We start from the raw sequence: 16,570 nt of genomic DNA, 5'->3' as shown, positions 1-16,570 counted from the left end.
CAACACACCGTGTTTTTGGTGCAAAAAACTGCTTCTCAATATTTCCATCTTGTGTATTCACATTGCGTTTCAGTGTGTAACGGGTAGTCAGTGAAAATGCGAAACTTTTGTTTGCTGTTCGTTTTTTGTAGCGACATCTCTCTGACCATAGTCACCTTTGATGTTGGCATGGCGACAACCAAGATGACTGATCAAGAAAGGAAATCTTATACGCATTTGAAGACATTTGCACTTAGTCTTCTGTGGAGCTACATCTCATTTTAGATCCTAAAGGTCTTTTTGACAGATATTCTGTCCATTTTTTGTAATGGCATGAGCTACATGGTTGAATTTGTGTCGCAACCAGTTTGTAAAGTTTAAAAAAAAAATTGTGTTCAAATATTTCCCATTTTTGTGCTGTTTATTCACATTGTGTTCAGTGTGTAACAGCCTTAAGACTTATCACTGATACCTTTATTCACATTGTGTTCAGTGTGTAACAGCCTTAAGACTTATCACTGATACCTGTGTCACAAGACATTCTGGTTGTTTTTTCTGGCGAAATTCCTCTAAAATGCATCAGTCACATTGCGCACAGTGTGTAACGACTTAAAAGTCTTTTCCAACCAAGCAGATTTTACCTGTGCAATTTATCCAGACAACAATAAATTCATGTATATGTATATGCACATGTATAACTCATGATACCAAACATGATTTTTCAGTTGGCGACATTTCATTCACCTTTGGATTTTAAATGACACCCATGCCCTCAATATAAACAGACACTGACCACTGTACACTGCATACGCAATGTGTTACTGAAACATCAAGCATCATTAATTCATTGTCAAAATGTGCTGCAGAAAATGTATGTACATGCACATGTATGTGCAAGTGAGGGCAGAGACAGAGCATGAGAGAGAGAGAGAGAGAGAGAAAGCAAGAGAGAGGATAACAGTGAATAGAGTGTTTCTGGCCTCCTGCTGTCCCTGCCCTGTGCCTCCATTAGCCCTTAGGGCCAAGGTCACCAGTAGAGTCAACGTCTCTCACACACACAAACAGAACACACAAGTGCACACGCATACACACACACACACATGCACACAGGGTAACAGTGGTCATTAGAATCAGATAAATTATAGAATAGTTTAAACTGTGAATATTGTGGACTACAGTTTGCACCAGTATACACAGTCAGAAAAGAACCTACTGTAAATTTTAGTAATAACCCAGAGTATAAACGTAAATGTTAATATGGGTAAAACAGGGTCCTTGAAGGGTCCATATCATAGAAAAGCAAATTTTCCTTTTTTGATTAAAGGAGCCTGATGTAATATGTAAACACTGTTAAACTTTCAAAACATGCCATTCGCTGCCGAGGCCATTCAGTTCATATCTGGAAACTAAGCTGGAAAAACAACCTGTTTTCACTTTCTGTGATTAGGAGATTCACAAGAACCAACACATTTACATTTATCCACCTCATCAACCTCCAGCAGTTTAGCCCTGCCTACTCACACTGACGTTATGAGATCGTATTTACATATCTGTCATGAAGGCACAGCACCAAACAGACTCTTTCTAAAACAAAAAGCCTGTTTAAGAGAGGCTGGAAAACAGTCAGGTAAAAATGAATTAGGGCCATTTTTGGCCACACAAATGTTAAAAGTGGACCCCAATAAAATACAAGAAAAATATGAGCTCCAATTGTGTGTCTCAAATTAGTTTTAAAAGTACACTACATTCACTTTCCCTGGGGACTTTATATAAGCTCACACTTTAAAATAGAAAAATAAGATAAAAAGGCTGGAGTCAAGACAGTTTCTATCAAGTAAATGTAACTTAAAAGTATCTATAACGGCAATAGAATATGGTAGAATTATGTTCCCTAACTACAGGTGCTGAAAACATACTCCACCACAGTGACAGCGCTTGCACCCTGAAAGGTACATTCAACGGGAGTGTACATTCTGTCATGTCAGGTAATGTGAGCTGAATAATTAGGATACAAATGAACATAAATATGAGGACAATGGGAAATATTAGATAAACAGCAATTCAAGTGAGCCAACATGGACTAAACAGCTTATAGAGAGAGAGCCCTACCTCTGGCTGAATATCACCTGCCAAGCTAATCATCATAAATTATGAACTGCTATAACAAAAAAAACAAAACAAAAAAGGAAATAATAGTAGCAATAAGCAGTGGAAACAATTACCAGGTCTTTTCAGGATTGGAATCACATTCACACACCATGGCCCACTTTACCAGCATACAGAAGGGCTGTAATTATACCACAGTTAGTTTGGACTGCAGTGTGATTGGCCGAGGGGCATTCTACGAGCGCCAACACTCTGAATAATTCTGAATTCACTCTGAATTATTTGCCTATTACATAGCAAAAACAACCAGGTGTCAAAAAAGTACCAGCCACAACAGAGTTTACTACAAGTAACAAGCCTGTCGAAAAGAACTAGTGACACAAGCGGATGATGACAAAACTCCTACTTTTCCTACTTCAGCAGGAGAAATTTTCCCACTGAAACCAACAACGCAGACACCGTGACACAAGTGGCAGAGCACCAGCCAACAACGAAAGACAAGAAACTAATCCAGGAGGAGAAAAGCGAGTTATATGACCTCAGGATGTCAACCAAAATGAAAGAGCTGTAAGTTTCAGCTCATTAAATCATCGTTTGTAATCTGCTGTGATTTGCATTTACATCTTACACAACAGTAAAATGTGTAGCTATGTTGTATCAGTTCTTGTGTCATCGTTCTAATAATGTCATCAGTCTAATAATAAAAATCTTTGGCCTCATGCCTATGGCCACCAGTGCCAATCTCTCAGGGTACAGCACTCCCTCTTGAGTGTTATTGCATAATTGTAACATTCTAAAATCTATGCAGACGAATTTCCACCTTCATATCATTTTTATACTCCTGGGTGTCCAGTCATTGGCCAGCTCACTGAAAATGGCTTGACAAGAATTTTATTTTTGTACCACGCACAGATTTCCTGGAAGGTTTGGGGAAATGCTTTCAATGATTTTCACTGATTTTAACTTTGTTTTAATAATTGATTAAAATCCTCTGACCTTATGATGTATGTGTTTACACTCCTAACTACGACCATACCCAAGATGTGGTCATTTCACATGGTGACCTACAAACAGTAGATTTTGCAGTTGTGATCACCACTGTGTCTTTTTTTAAATCTCAATCTGCCAATTTAAGAGTGACACGAAAAATATTATTAAGTGCTATCTTACTGTTGATTCTGGTGTGACCTTGAACCTTAATCTCTCTCCCTCCCTCACACCCTCTTTCTTAATTCGGGACTTACTAAATGTTTTAACACTACTGCCTCACTGAAAACCAAGATTATCAAAGGAAAAGTCAAAGACAAACAAACCCTTGGAGGACTGCAGCTACTATTTTTAAACTAAAAAGAGATGACAGAAGAGTAATAAGAGTGCATAAAGCTAATAATTCACCACACCATTTACGAAAAATGTGAAAGTGTTTAATAGCAAAACAAAAGTATGCTTAGAAAGCTTACAGCTCAAGCCTGACTGACAATTACAAAGACAACTATATATATATGGTATACCTTTCTACCTCACTAATGTCATGCATTATACAGAGGAGTACCCCAGGGCTCAGTTCTGGGTCCTGTACTATTCATTATTTAATTTGTATATTGTCATTGTCATAACAAACATTTATTACACCATTCAAAAAAACCATCAGCTGTCCTTTAAAACCTAAAATTCGTAGAAATCTAAAAGACTAAAGACTTTACCATTTCAGTGATCCAAGGTTTTTTTATCATAGCAACAGTATGCTTCTGCTTGCTGGTATAATTAATATCATTTTCATTAGTATGCAGATGACATGGACGTATACACTAACATCTTAGCACACAACCCTCATAGGCTCTCCATGAGCTCCCTGATTGACCACACAGATAGCATTAACTTTTGGAGACTCATTATTTTCTGCAAGTAAACAAAGGTATGACAGAGGACACTGTTATTGCAAATGAAGCACAGATAAAAGATCCATATTTAGACTGCTTGTCTCTGAAGGCCAAGCCCTACGTCAAGACATATTTAAGGTCTGTGATATTCTCCCCAGAGGGAACAGTCAGAAACTTATGACACAGTACAGCATACTGGCTCTTAAATTCCTCATTTGAAATCTCAGGCATTCCCTCCCTGTAAACCTGAGGACAATTCATTTTTCATTGTTTTTTCTTCTTATTGTGCATTTTATATTATCTACATGCTTTGCGTTTTCACATGTTTTATTTGCTGTGTTCTGGAAAGCAACGTATACTTTCTTCTACGTGATATACAGTACTGTGCAATAGTCAGAGATCCCCTTAATTTATAATACAGTTATACAAAATAGTTATTAAGGATAAGATGTTGTCATGGACAAAAAGCAGGTAACATACAGTGCTGTGCATGTGTTAAGCACCTAAGAAAACTTGAATTTAAAAGCTATTTAACTGGTCAGTGAAGGTTTTTTTTCTCAGAAAAAAAAACACTGATTTTAGAATAAGTACAAACAGTATAAATACAATAAGTAGTGAGTTATGTATGCCAATGTGATGCCGATGTTTAACCATTTCTGAACTTCTCCTTGAAGAAACACAGTATTGTTTGTAGTTACCATTCAACACTTGGTTTGACTAATCAGTACTTCATTATGTTAAATCAAGTGTACTGCTGATGGAATTTAACAGATCTGTGTGACCGCTGGCAATGTCCAGCACAAATCTTGACCCAAACTTTGTTTTTCAAACCAGCTCACAAGATTTTCACTAGTTTTTTCAAAAGAATACATTCTTGTTACTTTTTACTTTTTTAGGTGTATTTACATCTATTCTTATACACACTTATTGCCAAGAAAAGTGATTTCAAACAACATGCTTAGGTGCGATAATTTAGTGACGAATCGACTTATTTGCATTTATAAGCACTACAGCTGGTTTCCTGATATGTTTAATCTGTAACGAGAAACTGTCAAACACTAAAAAAAGTCACAAAGCTGAAGACAGCTTCTTGTTGGAATTTCCCTGTTCCACCTTAAATGGTTCAACATTTACATTGTGGTGCCCCAGGCATCATTTAAGTTAGAACGGGAAAATTCAAATCAGAATCAGGCGAATAAGAAGCGACTTCAGCCTCGTAAAAAGTCGAATGCTGAGAGAAATTTTACAAGACACTGTTCTACTTTTGAGGAAAAGTGTCCTGACTGAGATGTGGGAAAAGCGGCTACAGATGAGCTAAAGCTTAAAGCAGAGCAAAGTAAGTGTTTTTGTTGATCTTATATTTTTAGCCTGTACTAGCACATCAGCACATACTGAGACATATTTACAACCAAGATGGTAAAATGGACATAAAATATTGTGGCTCTCAAGATGAACTGATTTTTGTCAAAAGGACAAAATGGCTCTTCTTAACGTTTGGGTTGCCGACCCCTGTTTCAGGAGATTCACTTTCATTTTGTCAAAGAAATCTGCAGGGATATTTTTCCACACATATTTTCTGCTTCTCACAATCCAAATAATCCCAAACACATTCAATGACCCTGAGATCTCGATCTAGAGATCTAGATATTTTTTAGATTAGATTAGTTTATATCTAATCTCATCAGAAATGTCCTGAGAAGGAATAACTTGTAACTAATGACCCTTTTGGTTGGAAATTAAATAAATGAAGGGTGGTCTAACTTTTCCACAGTAATGTATAAATAAAGTTTGTTATTGTTATTACAGGCAGTATAATTCAAAGTCAATTACAATGTTAACACACACACTCACATGCCAGAAATACACACATACACACACACATATGCACACGCCATGTTTATGATTTAAATACACAGCCTTGAATGAGCTGTAGTTTGTTGGATTGATTGATTTTTCCACTGGCAGGATGACAAACTGTCTCCCATGTGCGTCCATGGTGAGGGCTGTCATCAATACAAACTCTCTCTCTCTCTCTTCCTCTCTCTATCTCATACCCTCCCTTTCTTTCTTTCTCTTTATTTCTCCCTCCATCTCTCTCTTCCTTTATCTCTTTCTCACTCTTTTTATCATGGCCTCTGGTAAAGAAAGGTTAAAATATGATAAATCATGAACTAATACTGCAGTGTGAAAAGCACAGATGTGTCACATTCATAACACTGTAATGGACATCTCCCATTGACTAGAGCAAAATTCAATTCTGCAGTTGTAAAATATCAATCCATACATTCACTTAGCAGCCAAATATGCATAGATACTGCCGTCTCTGCAGGATGGGTCAGAGTGCACTATGTGAGTATAAACAAAGACACAAACGCGCACACATACCGCGTTCAATACCCACTGCAGCTCTGCACAGCGACTGTTTATAGGTCACTGGCCGCTTTTGAGGGATGACGCTTATGTTCCTGAAGTGGATGATGTCATCGAGGTTCGACCTTTCCATCATTCCGAGTTTCCATGGGGTCAGAACTCACTCGATTACACATGACATCATCAGAACCTGCCACCATCCTCGATTCATTTCTATTTCCCCCATTTATCGCCTATTTACACCATCGTCCATTCACGCCGTCCACCCTTTGCCCTAATAATCATTTCGGTAATTACTCATCTGCTCAGTGATTCATTCATTTATCCAATCATTCACTTCAACCTATTAACTCTAAACTCTATTTAATTACTAAGAGTGTTTGATATAACATAAACATTTCTAATGTTTCAAAACATGCCATTCACACACCAATCCATACAGTCCATACATGAAAACTAAGCTCCCAAAAGCAGCCTGTTTTAAATTCAGTTTCTGCGATGTCACAAAAAATGGTGCATTTACATACATCCACCTACTAATCTAACAGCAGTTTAGATTCACCCATTCAGGATAAAGTTACAAGTAGTGTTTCAGTCCAGATTGCTTTCTGAATTCAGCACAATACAGTGCAACCAATCAGAAGAGACAGTAACAAAAAACACCTAGGGATAAACAGAGTAAAGTCAGGTAAAAATTAATCATGACTGTTTTTGATGACCTGCGATGGACTGGCAACCTGTCCAGGGTGTATCCTGCCTTCCGCCCATTGACAGCTGGGATAGGCTCCAGCTCCCCCCGCAACTCACAAGGATAAGCGGTTTCAGAAAATATGTGTGTGTGTGTTTTTGATGAATAAACCCACACAAATGTTTATGCTGACACCAGTGAAAAAATAAAACACAAGAAAAACGTAGGATATGAGCCCTTTAACCATTTGCATATCCATATTTTTTCAATCCAAACATTCTGTGAAACATTCTTTAAAGGGGAACTCTGTGAATGTTTCACAATTTCAGTCATTATAAACAGAGTCATTCAGATCGGTTTGATGTGAAATGGTTCGCTGGAGAGAAATTTGCTGACCTAGATTTCTTCACAGTGGTGCTGATAGGAACCAGGGGTCGCAAAGTCTACAACACAAATATAGCCATTTAATTTACTATCCGAAACCACCAGTGAACCTACACAGATCCACAGTTTTTATATCGCTGCTGTTGGAACAAAACCTTGTATTTCCAAAATGGTAACTTTACAGGAGAAGGAAAAATCTCTATTTTTTATACTCTATTTTTAATGCAAGTCAAAGCAACCAGACGTTTTTCCAAGTAATTTTGGGTCGTTTCTTTTGGTCCATTCATCATGAAATTGACAAACAATGTATAGCACAGTGGGTACTTTTAAATTATGTCAAAAACAGAAAAACAACAAAAATGGAGATACAAGGTTTTGTTCCAACAGCAGTGACATGTAATGTCGATCATGGTAAAATAGTGGTAAACCTGAAAGAACAAGTTCTTTAGACACTTCAGACATTTTAAAAATCTTATCTTAGTCCAAAATCCTGTCTCAAAACTATGATAAAGCAACATCTCAGGCATCAGGCAGTGTATAAAAAACACTTTCTATAATAGCTTTCTGTGAGGGAGCTTTCAGAGGTAAACTCTTCAGATGTCTGGTTCCCATCACCACTGTAAACAATTCTGACTGCAAGTGTCTCTCGAACAGAGAACTTCACATCAAACCACTCTGATTAACTCTGTTGACATCTTGACCGCCTAATTATGCTTCTTTAACCTGAAATTAACCCAATCATTTGCTCCATAAATTAATCTGACATCCTTTTAGCCCAGCACAAATTTGCTCTAATCATTTGTTAAACCAATGCCATTAACTCTGCCCCTCATTACAAACATAACGTGAACCAAGAACATTAAACATGACTCTAATACATGATGTGTCTAATAAACTGTTAGTGTTAATGGTCTTTCCCTAGCAGCAAAAATCCTGCAGTATTTACAATAATATTACAGGTCTGCGTTTTTAACTGGGGCATCTGAAGAAAATGGACGACACTGTTATTGAACTGAAAACACTGAATTTTGAATTTAGCTGTTGTGTGAAAATATGATTCAAGCCAAAAACAGAGATCTGCACAACATGCCAAATAACACCTTCACTTTCAAAAAACACCAGTAAGTGCTTTCAAGTCCTTACAGGTCTGCCAGGCCTACCTGTGCCCAACATGAACAGTGTGCAGATGTGTGCATGTGTATGTGTTGGAGTAGGGACGAGTCAAAACTTTCACGTTTTTAAGTAGTCATTGGAACTGTGAATTAAGATTTCTGATAAACAAATTAGCTTGTTTGTAATGTTATACCTTCTCATATTTAAGAACCACGAAATGTTTGAACTCTATACTCTACCACAGTGCAGTGCAGAGCCTGCAGTTCCCTAATGAGGATTACATCTGAGCTAATCAAGGATTTGTTAATATACGGTTTATTTTAAATCAACTTGCTCCATGTACTTTTAAACATGGATCAACAAATGTGCAATTAAAACCTTAACCTTCTATTGACTTTGATTGCCAGCCATGATAGATTCAGAAGTATAAATAAACTGCAACAGCGTTACTCTTGACACTAATTATTATCTATGCTTTTTTTCACTTTTTGTGAAAACCAGCATAGGGCTACATCAAACACAGCTCTCTCAGGCAAAGAGACAATTCAGATGTTTAAACAGTCTATTCAACAGTCCATTAGGCTTGAAGGCTCAGCGTCATGAGGAGCCGTTAAGTAAACCTGAGCAGACTGCCTTGATTATACACAAAACCTGTTGACAATTTGAAAGACAATATTTTAAATACAAACGCTCTGTATGTTGGTCTGTAAGTTGCAGTTTTACCATAAAAACTGCAACTTTCAAAGCACCAAACCTTATTAAAGCAGGCTGTAAGCCTGTTAGCTATTTGCCAAGCTGTTCACCCTGTATCAGTTCAACAAAACTGAGTTGAACTAAGTGAACCAGTTGACGGTTCAACAGGTTTAAAATTATTCCAGATTTACTGTAAAAGTAATCCAGGATTAAAACCTATTGTTTTTTAACTAGGTTTAAAGTTTGGTGCAACTGGATTGATAAACAGACCGTAATATAATCTGAGTGTAAGCTTAATACTTTTTGGTATAACCCACCCTTATTCTGTTTAATTCAATGAAGGAAGGAAATGTAAAGACTACTGCAGCCGTCCAAAGGCTTACACTCACCAGAGAAGAAGTGCTGCGCAGAAGAAGCTTAAAGCAACATCATGTAACAATTTTAATTTAAAATTACAGCTTCAAAATCATTTTGATGGTCACTGACTTATCATATGGGGAATGGCTTCTTTGTCATTGTCACTCCGGGTCTGGAACACCGGCTATAATGTAACTTTAGAGGAGTGGGTACGAGACCTCTCACGAGAACTACATAACACTTTACAGCACCACATCATACACTAACAACTATGGTTCTTTAGCTAGCTATCAGAAGCAACTCTGTATTCCCAGCATGGACATCATGGCAGTGGCTGCAAAGCGACCGAAGAAGACGCTGTCGGAAGAAGTGAAGATAAGAAAATGCGAGAGTGACTGAGCAAAAGATTGGACAACAGTACATTTTGGGCTGGCTTTTAGTCGGGATAGAGGATGCAAGACGGGAAGACAATGAAAATCTGACAGCACTGAGCATTCCTGCCAATCTTATTTATGAAAGAATGTGATGTCGACTGTAACCTTTTTTGTGTCATCTCTCTCTCATGCAGTTTTGTAGTTCAAGCTAGCATTGAAAGAAATAAATTCATCTCACACCAGAATGTTTCGGCTTTCTCACACTGGCAGAATCTGACTTCCCTTTGCGTGCAGGCTACAGATTAATCCGGCAATTATGCACACAGAAACATAACCCGCGAGTATAATCTGTAGCACCCAAATGCAGCCTGCATGATGCACGTGCACATAAAGGGGAGTCGAATTCTGTGCCCCTTAACTCGTCAACAAAGGCACATTTACATGAGGGGTCTCTCAGCATGATCTGTACGACATCTTTACGACAGTGGTGTAGAAGTGAAATACACTAAACAGCATAATGCTGCTTTAACAGAAAAGCGCAGATAAACGACATGCTCAAGCACTTTTTACAGTATATTCTAGTCTATGAAACTTCCAACACCTTTTAGTGGATTTTTTTATGTTTGGTATCAGCTAATTAACTCATTACTGTTTCTGAGCTAAAAGGCACAAAGTGAAGAAAGTTACGAAGTGACTCAGCTACCAAAGTTAACTGAGGTAACAGATGATTAGCATTTCTCTGTTTGTCTTAGATTGACATCTATCAATCAAAAAACCTTAGAGTCATCTGAACATTAGCATCAATAGAAGGGATAAGACTCAAAAAAAAAAACCAGACTTTTTTGTGCAAAGGCCTTCACCCAACTTGCTTCAAATTGAATGGTGCAAAAAAAACTTTTCTTTATTTTAATTTTTCTAAATTCTACAACTCTCTGTTGTTTATTTACTGGGTTAACTTAAAAAATTATAGATTTCTGAAGTGGTCTCAGATTTTTGGACCCCACTGTACTGTTTGCTCATCATGATCATGGCGAAATGTACAAATATTCAGTTAACAGTTTACATGAAAGGAGATTATAAATCAAAACCCTTGGATCTGTCATGACAAAGTACTCGTATTTGAGAGGCACAGAGCTGAAGCTTTACACCCCGAGTGTGTCTATGCACAGACAAGACTGATACCTGGGTGACCTGTGTGACCTTCTCGGAGACGTTCTGAGTGCGGTCTTTGATCTTGCTGGGTGCGATGATCTCGATCTCGGTGGGGGAGGGCGGCCTGAGCCGGTCTGAGCCGAACGTCAACGTCACCTGAGGGATCCGTCCAACGGCACGATACCGCATCAAATCTGAATCCGAGGTGGAGTTCACATTATTGGGCTTCAGATCTGAGGGTCAATATCAAATCAGAAAGGTCACCTCTTGTATCTACTTTTCAAATGTAGAACACGCATTTCTTTAACAAGCTGTATACATACTTTTACATATGCAGTTAGGTCCATAAATATAATTAGTATTATAAATACATGAATATCGAAAACGTTTTTGTTATTTTAGTCGTCTACCACAACATATTGGATAATGATAATAGCTGAATTAATAATTCATGTGAGCTGAAAGTGAAGACTTCAATTTAAGGATATTTACATTCAAATCAGGTTTAATAATTACAAACATTTTTATATATTGCTCATTTCAGGTGCTCAAATGTAATAGGACAATTGCCTGCTAAGCTGTTCCATGACCAGGTTACTCAAGCCTTCGTTCACGTACAAGTAAGCAGATAAAATGTCTACAGATCATTCCAAGTGTGTCTTTTGCAGTTGAAATCTGTTGCTGATTACTCTCAAATTAAGGTTAAAAGTGCTTCACTGCCAGTGTAGCAAGTCATTATTAGGCTGAAAAATCAAAACAAACTCATCGGAGACACAGCAAAAACATATCTGCTTACTTCTAGGTAAAATAATGAGGGAATAGCACACGCCTTGCCACGAAAACATAAAAAATGTGCCATAACTGTTGCACAAGCTGCATTTTATGTTTACTTATTCTTCTTAATACATTCAATTCAGCATACAAGCATTAATAGTGCATTAAAGTGTGCAGACGTTTGCTCTCTATTGAGGATGTGTTAACTTATTTTCACTCAAAAAATCAACAAAACAGGACCTAGGGCACTCAAATTTTGGTATATGACTGTGTGTAAATTTATATCTTTAAAATTATGAAAACATTTCATCAGATGGGTCCAAACTGGTGCTACTAACTAGTACTGTACGTAGTCTACTTATTACATAGCCAGAAAGATACTCAAGACAGACAGTTACACAGACAGACACACATCACTCTGACACTGACGTATAGCACAAAATGCATCACATTAAAGCCTGTTTGCTTTCACTTGCATGGCAGTGTATTGAGAGTGTTTTTACAGAAACAGTAATGCAGCCTAATGCCTGCCATTACAACGCACATAATGAATGAATTATCATATGCAAATATGTATCTATGAGTCATACACATATAAACACACAGAGGAGCTTAAGCATACGCACAGCGCACACATGCAAGCAGCTGCAGTAACGTCACTCGTGATGGCTGGGGGTAATCACAGGCATACAAAAGCACTGATTGGCAGCAGAGCTCCAGAAAGGCCTGCCAGGCTGCCTCACGTGCCCAAGTAATGAACTCTCTCTGGGAAGCCAGCAAGCCCTTGTCAGGGTCTACAGAGGCCCACACAGACCTCTTCCCATTCCTCACCTCACAATGCACATTAGAAGTCGATCTGCTATACATTCAGTCATATTTTTAGTCTAAATGGGTCAATGTCAAATAAAGCTTTCAACATGCTAAGCATGTGCAGGAATCTATTACTGTGTTGATATTGGTTTCATAGCTTTTATAATGGTATAAATTCATTATTTCATTTTAAAATTCATTATCACCGAAATGTGTATAAAATAGTCTCTGTGTTTGTACACTTGTATAACTGTTTAAAAAGTTGATATGTCTTTTTTTCTAAATTAATATTATAGTAATAACACATCTTTATGGTTTACCTGGGGTCGCACCACCTGACTTGGTAAACTGAACCAGCCTAACTACGACTTAAAAAATGCACGTTTTTGAATATTAGTGAAATGGCAGCTTGCCTTGGCATTGCATTAAGGTCGCTTGGGGTCTTCTTGATAGGGCAGCACCTTGCCCATTCTTTCTTAGAAGCATATCAGAATAAAAGACCTTTGCTCTTGGTTGCGCCATGTGACATTTGAGGAAATCTAAAGTTTTTCTATTAACTGAATACTTTTAAAGCTTTTTTTTTCCCAACATGATTATGATTGATTATGGTTTTAAAGGTTTCAAACATAAACTTAGGCCAAAGTATTTAATTCAGAATTTTACTTGACTAAATTGCTTTTTTAATAGATACTTAATCTGTGGAGGCGATACCTAAAATTTGGCTGACACTGGCTAACAACCCATTCTGACAAAAAAGTTGAACAGCACAAGAACTCCCACCAACTCCCAAAACAACTGATGGAGCAGAAGCCCTCCAGCAGTGCAGTGTGTGTGGCGGAGTTTGAGGTTCTGCTTCAGTTCAGAGCTCTGAACATTAACAGGAGTGAACAACTCATGAGTAACCATGACGGCTTTAGTGAATCTGTGTACTTTTTCAAAATGTAACTTTTTTCCGTTTCTGACTTGTCTCTAAAACTCAGAGTGAAAAGGCCTTTAGGTTTTGTTGCCCCTTTTGTGCATGAGGATTTTGTCCTATATCTACTGAATATGTAACTGTAAATTCCAGTGGTTTTGTACAATGAAAATGTATTTTATTTTATTAATTTACTGACTTTTTAAAACAACTTATCATCCCAGCTTCTAAGCGTTAAACTGTGTCATCTTTGTGTCACAGAAAGGAAGTTCCGTTTTTCTGCTTATCTTTGTCAAACACATGCTTCGAATATAACAATGCTATTAGGTCCAGACTGATAATTCTGTATTAACCCTCTCATTTAAGTAAGAGTATATCCTCACACCATGGAGGAGAACGTGCTGGTTCTCTTGAGTAATGAGATTCCAGCCCAGCTCCTCTTCAGCCAGAGATGAGAGACACGATCAAACAGGCCTGTGGCCTGGCGAGAAAGCACTAATCAGCTTTAATGAACGGCTTTCATCATCCGCAGACAGGCCTGTCCTTACAGTCAGCAGAGGCTGAGGGCCTGCACACTGTTCTGATTCTCTCTGATCCTCTACACAAGAACAAGATGCACATAAGGCCTTCTGCTCTTAATCCTAATCATTATCTACACAGCCACTTTATAACACCAAAATAAGATTTGTGATAAGCATTCGATCTGCCCACACAAGCTTTTGACCACACAAAACTAGATCTGCCAACACTATCGTTATTATCGGTTATTGGAATTTTAGTGCCTAGCAATTGGTATCTGTATTAGTGAAGAGTAACTGATATCAGTCGGGCTCTAACAGATACACAAACACACAAAAACACAAACACACACACACACACCGTTCCACTGGTCTCTCATGCCATCGATGTCGTGCAGTGAAGAGGCTCTGCGGAGGCTTCGGACGCTCTCCTGGGAGCGGCTGCGGGGGAGCGGTGGCCCACCGGGGTCGAGGCTGGAGGGGGTTGGGGAGAAACCCGGTGCTGAACGTTCCTGCTGGATAAGAGCCTGAGTCTCAGACTGCAGATAACTGTCTTTAGATGGGACAGGGAAGTCCTTCAGAGTCACATCCTCACCAGGGGGCTGAGAAAGAGAGAAAGAGAGAGAGAGGTTTGTGTTCGTAAGCAGAAGGACAGATGTTTTACTGCCATCTGAATTTGCTGAAAAGCTGTGTGTACAGTTGAATAACATTCATGGCAGTATGTCTAATGACACGTAATTTCATCTACCCTTTAGACTTTATGACAGAAAACATCATAAAACCTCTGTGTCTCATTTACAGGCCTGTGATCTTCCACGGTCCAATTTCTTGGTCGCATATGTCCTATATACTGTCCATTTCAAAAAAAGGCATAGGATTCTTGATCCTTGTCCGAGAAATGCGTCCTTCTTTTAGACAAATTCTGCAGATGCGCCAGTGTATTCTTCTTGTCTTTGAGTTCCCATGAACCTCTGCGTTACAAGGTACTACAAAACAGCAAAGACAGTTCAGAGGGACCACAAGAGAATTTATTTTTAAATGTGTGTTACCCCCATCTGTTCTGAAATTAATACCAGTTTATCATGAATGTCCTGTTGTTATATGGATGGCCAGCTACAATTTTAGCACTGCTCTGTGAAGTCATCACACTGTCACATTGATTTAAGTATGTAAAGTAAAGGGTTAATATTGTAGTGAAGACACCAAACAATGAGTGAGGCAAAGCTAACCTACAGCTAAACCCAAAAAGAAGCGCTTAATCAAAATAAAACTGGGGAAAGCAGGTTAACGCTATGAGTCAAAGCTGAATGGGGCAGTCATAATGTTTAACTAATTTGTGCAGTGACAGTTCTACTTCAATTATGATTTTGTGGTTGGGAGCAGAGAAAACAGAAAAAATTGTAAGGCTTCATGCTGATCTCTCCACAGACGCAACACTAATGCAAGCTGTGGGGAGGGATAATCCTCGTTTCATTTGTTTAATTTCAGCTTGCGGTGTTTTTTTAAAGCTGCCTTCCTCACTTCTCGCTCAAACTTCAGCCTCACAGCTGATCAGAGGTCAGGACTGGTGATGCTGCTCCAGTTATGAATCCTCGATAGACTGTATCATTTGGCAATACATGCAGAGGAAGACTCCTCCAAAGACTGCTGCTGCTGAGGATGCAGCAAAGGATGCACTTTATCTGGCAGTGACCATTTGATTTAGACACATCGAACATATGATGTCTCTTTGTTGTCAGCTTTACTGATACTGAGGAAGTTCTTCCTGAGGTGATAACACTGTCACCTTCACCTTCTCCATCTATCATTCATCTTCACCTCCTCGCACTCTCTGTCAAATTGTGTGCAAGAGACTGATGACAGACTGATGACCGAGATAGTTTCCGTGCTGTATGCACATCAATAAACTTATCAAGTATAAAGATCCCGTCTCCTGTCGCTTATAATCGCTTTCACTGAATAATACATAGTACCTTTGGAGTAATACATAGTAGATGAGTCAATGCATTTTTTCCTGTCCAAGTGTATTATTTTCTTACAGCTTTATAAATACACAGCATATTATTCTACAATACCTACTTTATGCGAATACATTTTCAGTACATCAATATAAAATTAATTTCAGGCCTTTATGTCTAACAAAGTTTAAAAAGGTCATGAGGTGAGACTGTAAACCATATAGACAGATTACTGAATCAGGTGATTTAGTCATATACAGTTGTACACCGATCAGGCATAACATTATGACCACCTCCTTGTTTCTATGCTCATTGTCCATTTTATCAGCTCCACTTACTATATAGGTGCACTTTGTAGTTCTACAGTTACAGACTGTAGTCCATCTGTTTCTCTGCATACTTTGTTAGCCCCCTTTTACCCTGTTCTTCAGTGGTCAGGACCCCCATGGACCCTCACAGAGCAGGTATTATTTGGGTGGTGGATCATTCTCAGCACTGCAG

General features: G+C 38.4%; 1 protein-coding gene across 1 annotated transcript in view; it reads right to left on the bottom strand.

Moving 5' to 3' along the window:
- kcnh6a (potassium voltage-gated channel, subfamily H (eag-related), member 6a) overlaps positions 1-16,570 on the bottom strand; it is an 81,909-nt gene that overhangs the window by 38,072 nt on the left and 27,267 nt on the right. Inside the window, exons 5-6 of the mRNA XM_036589308.1 lie at positions 14,473-14,713; positions 11,127-11,329 (exon numbers count right to left, since the gene is read on the bottom strand). Of these exons, the coding sequence (XP_036445201.1) occupies positions 11,127-11,329; positions 14,473-14,713 (444 nt within the window). The remainder of the gene's footprint in view (positions 1-11,126; positions 11,330-14,472; positions 14,714-16,570) is intronic.

This window comes from Colossoma macropomum, unplaced genomic scaffold (genome assembly GCF_904425465.1).
Source record: "Colossoma macropomum unplaced genomic scaffold, Colossoma_macropomum, whole genome shotgun sequence".
NCBI lineage: Eukaryota > Metazoa > Chordata > Actinopteri > Characiformes > Serrasalmidae > Colossoma > Colossoma macropomum.
Note: the sequence above shows the minus strand (reverse complement) of the source record. Positions and strands in the feature narration are given on the sequence as shown.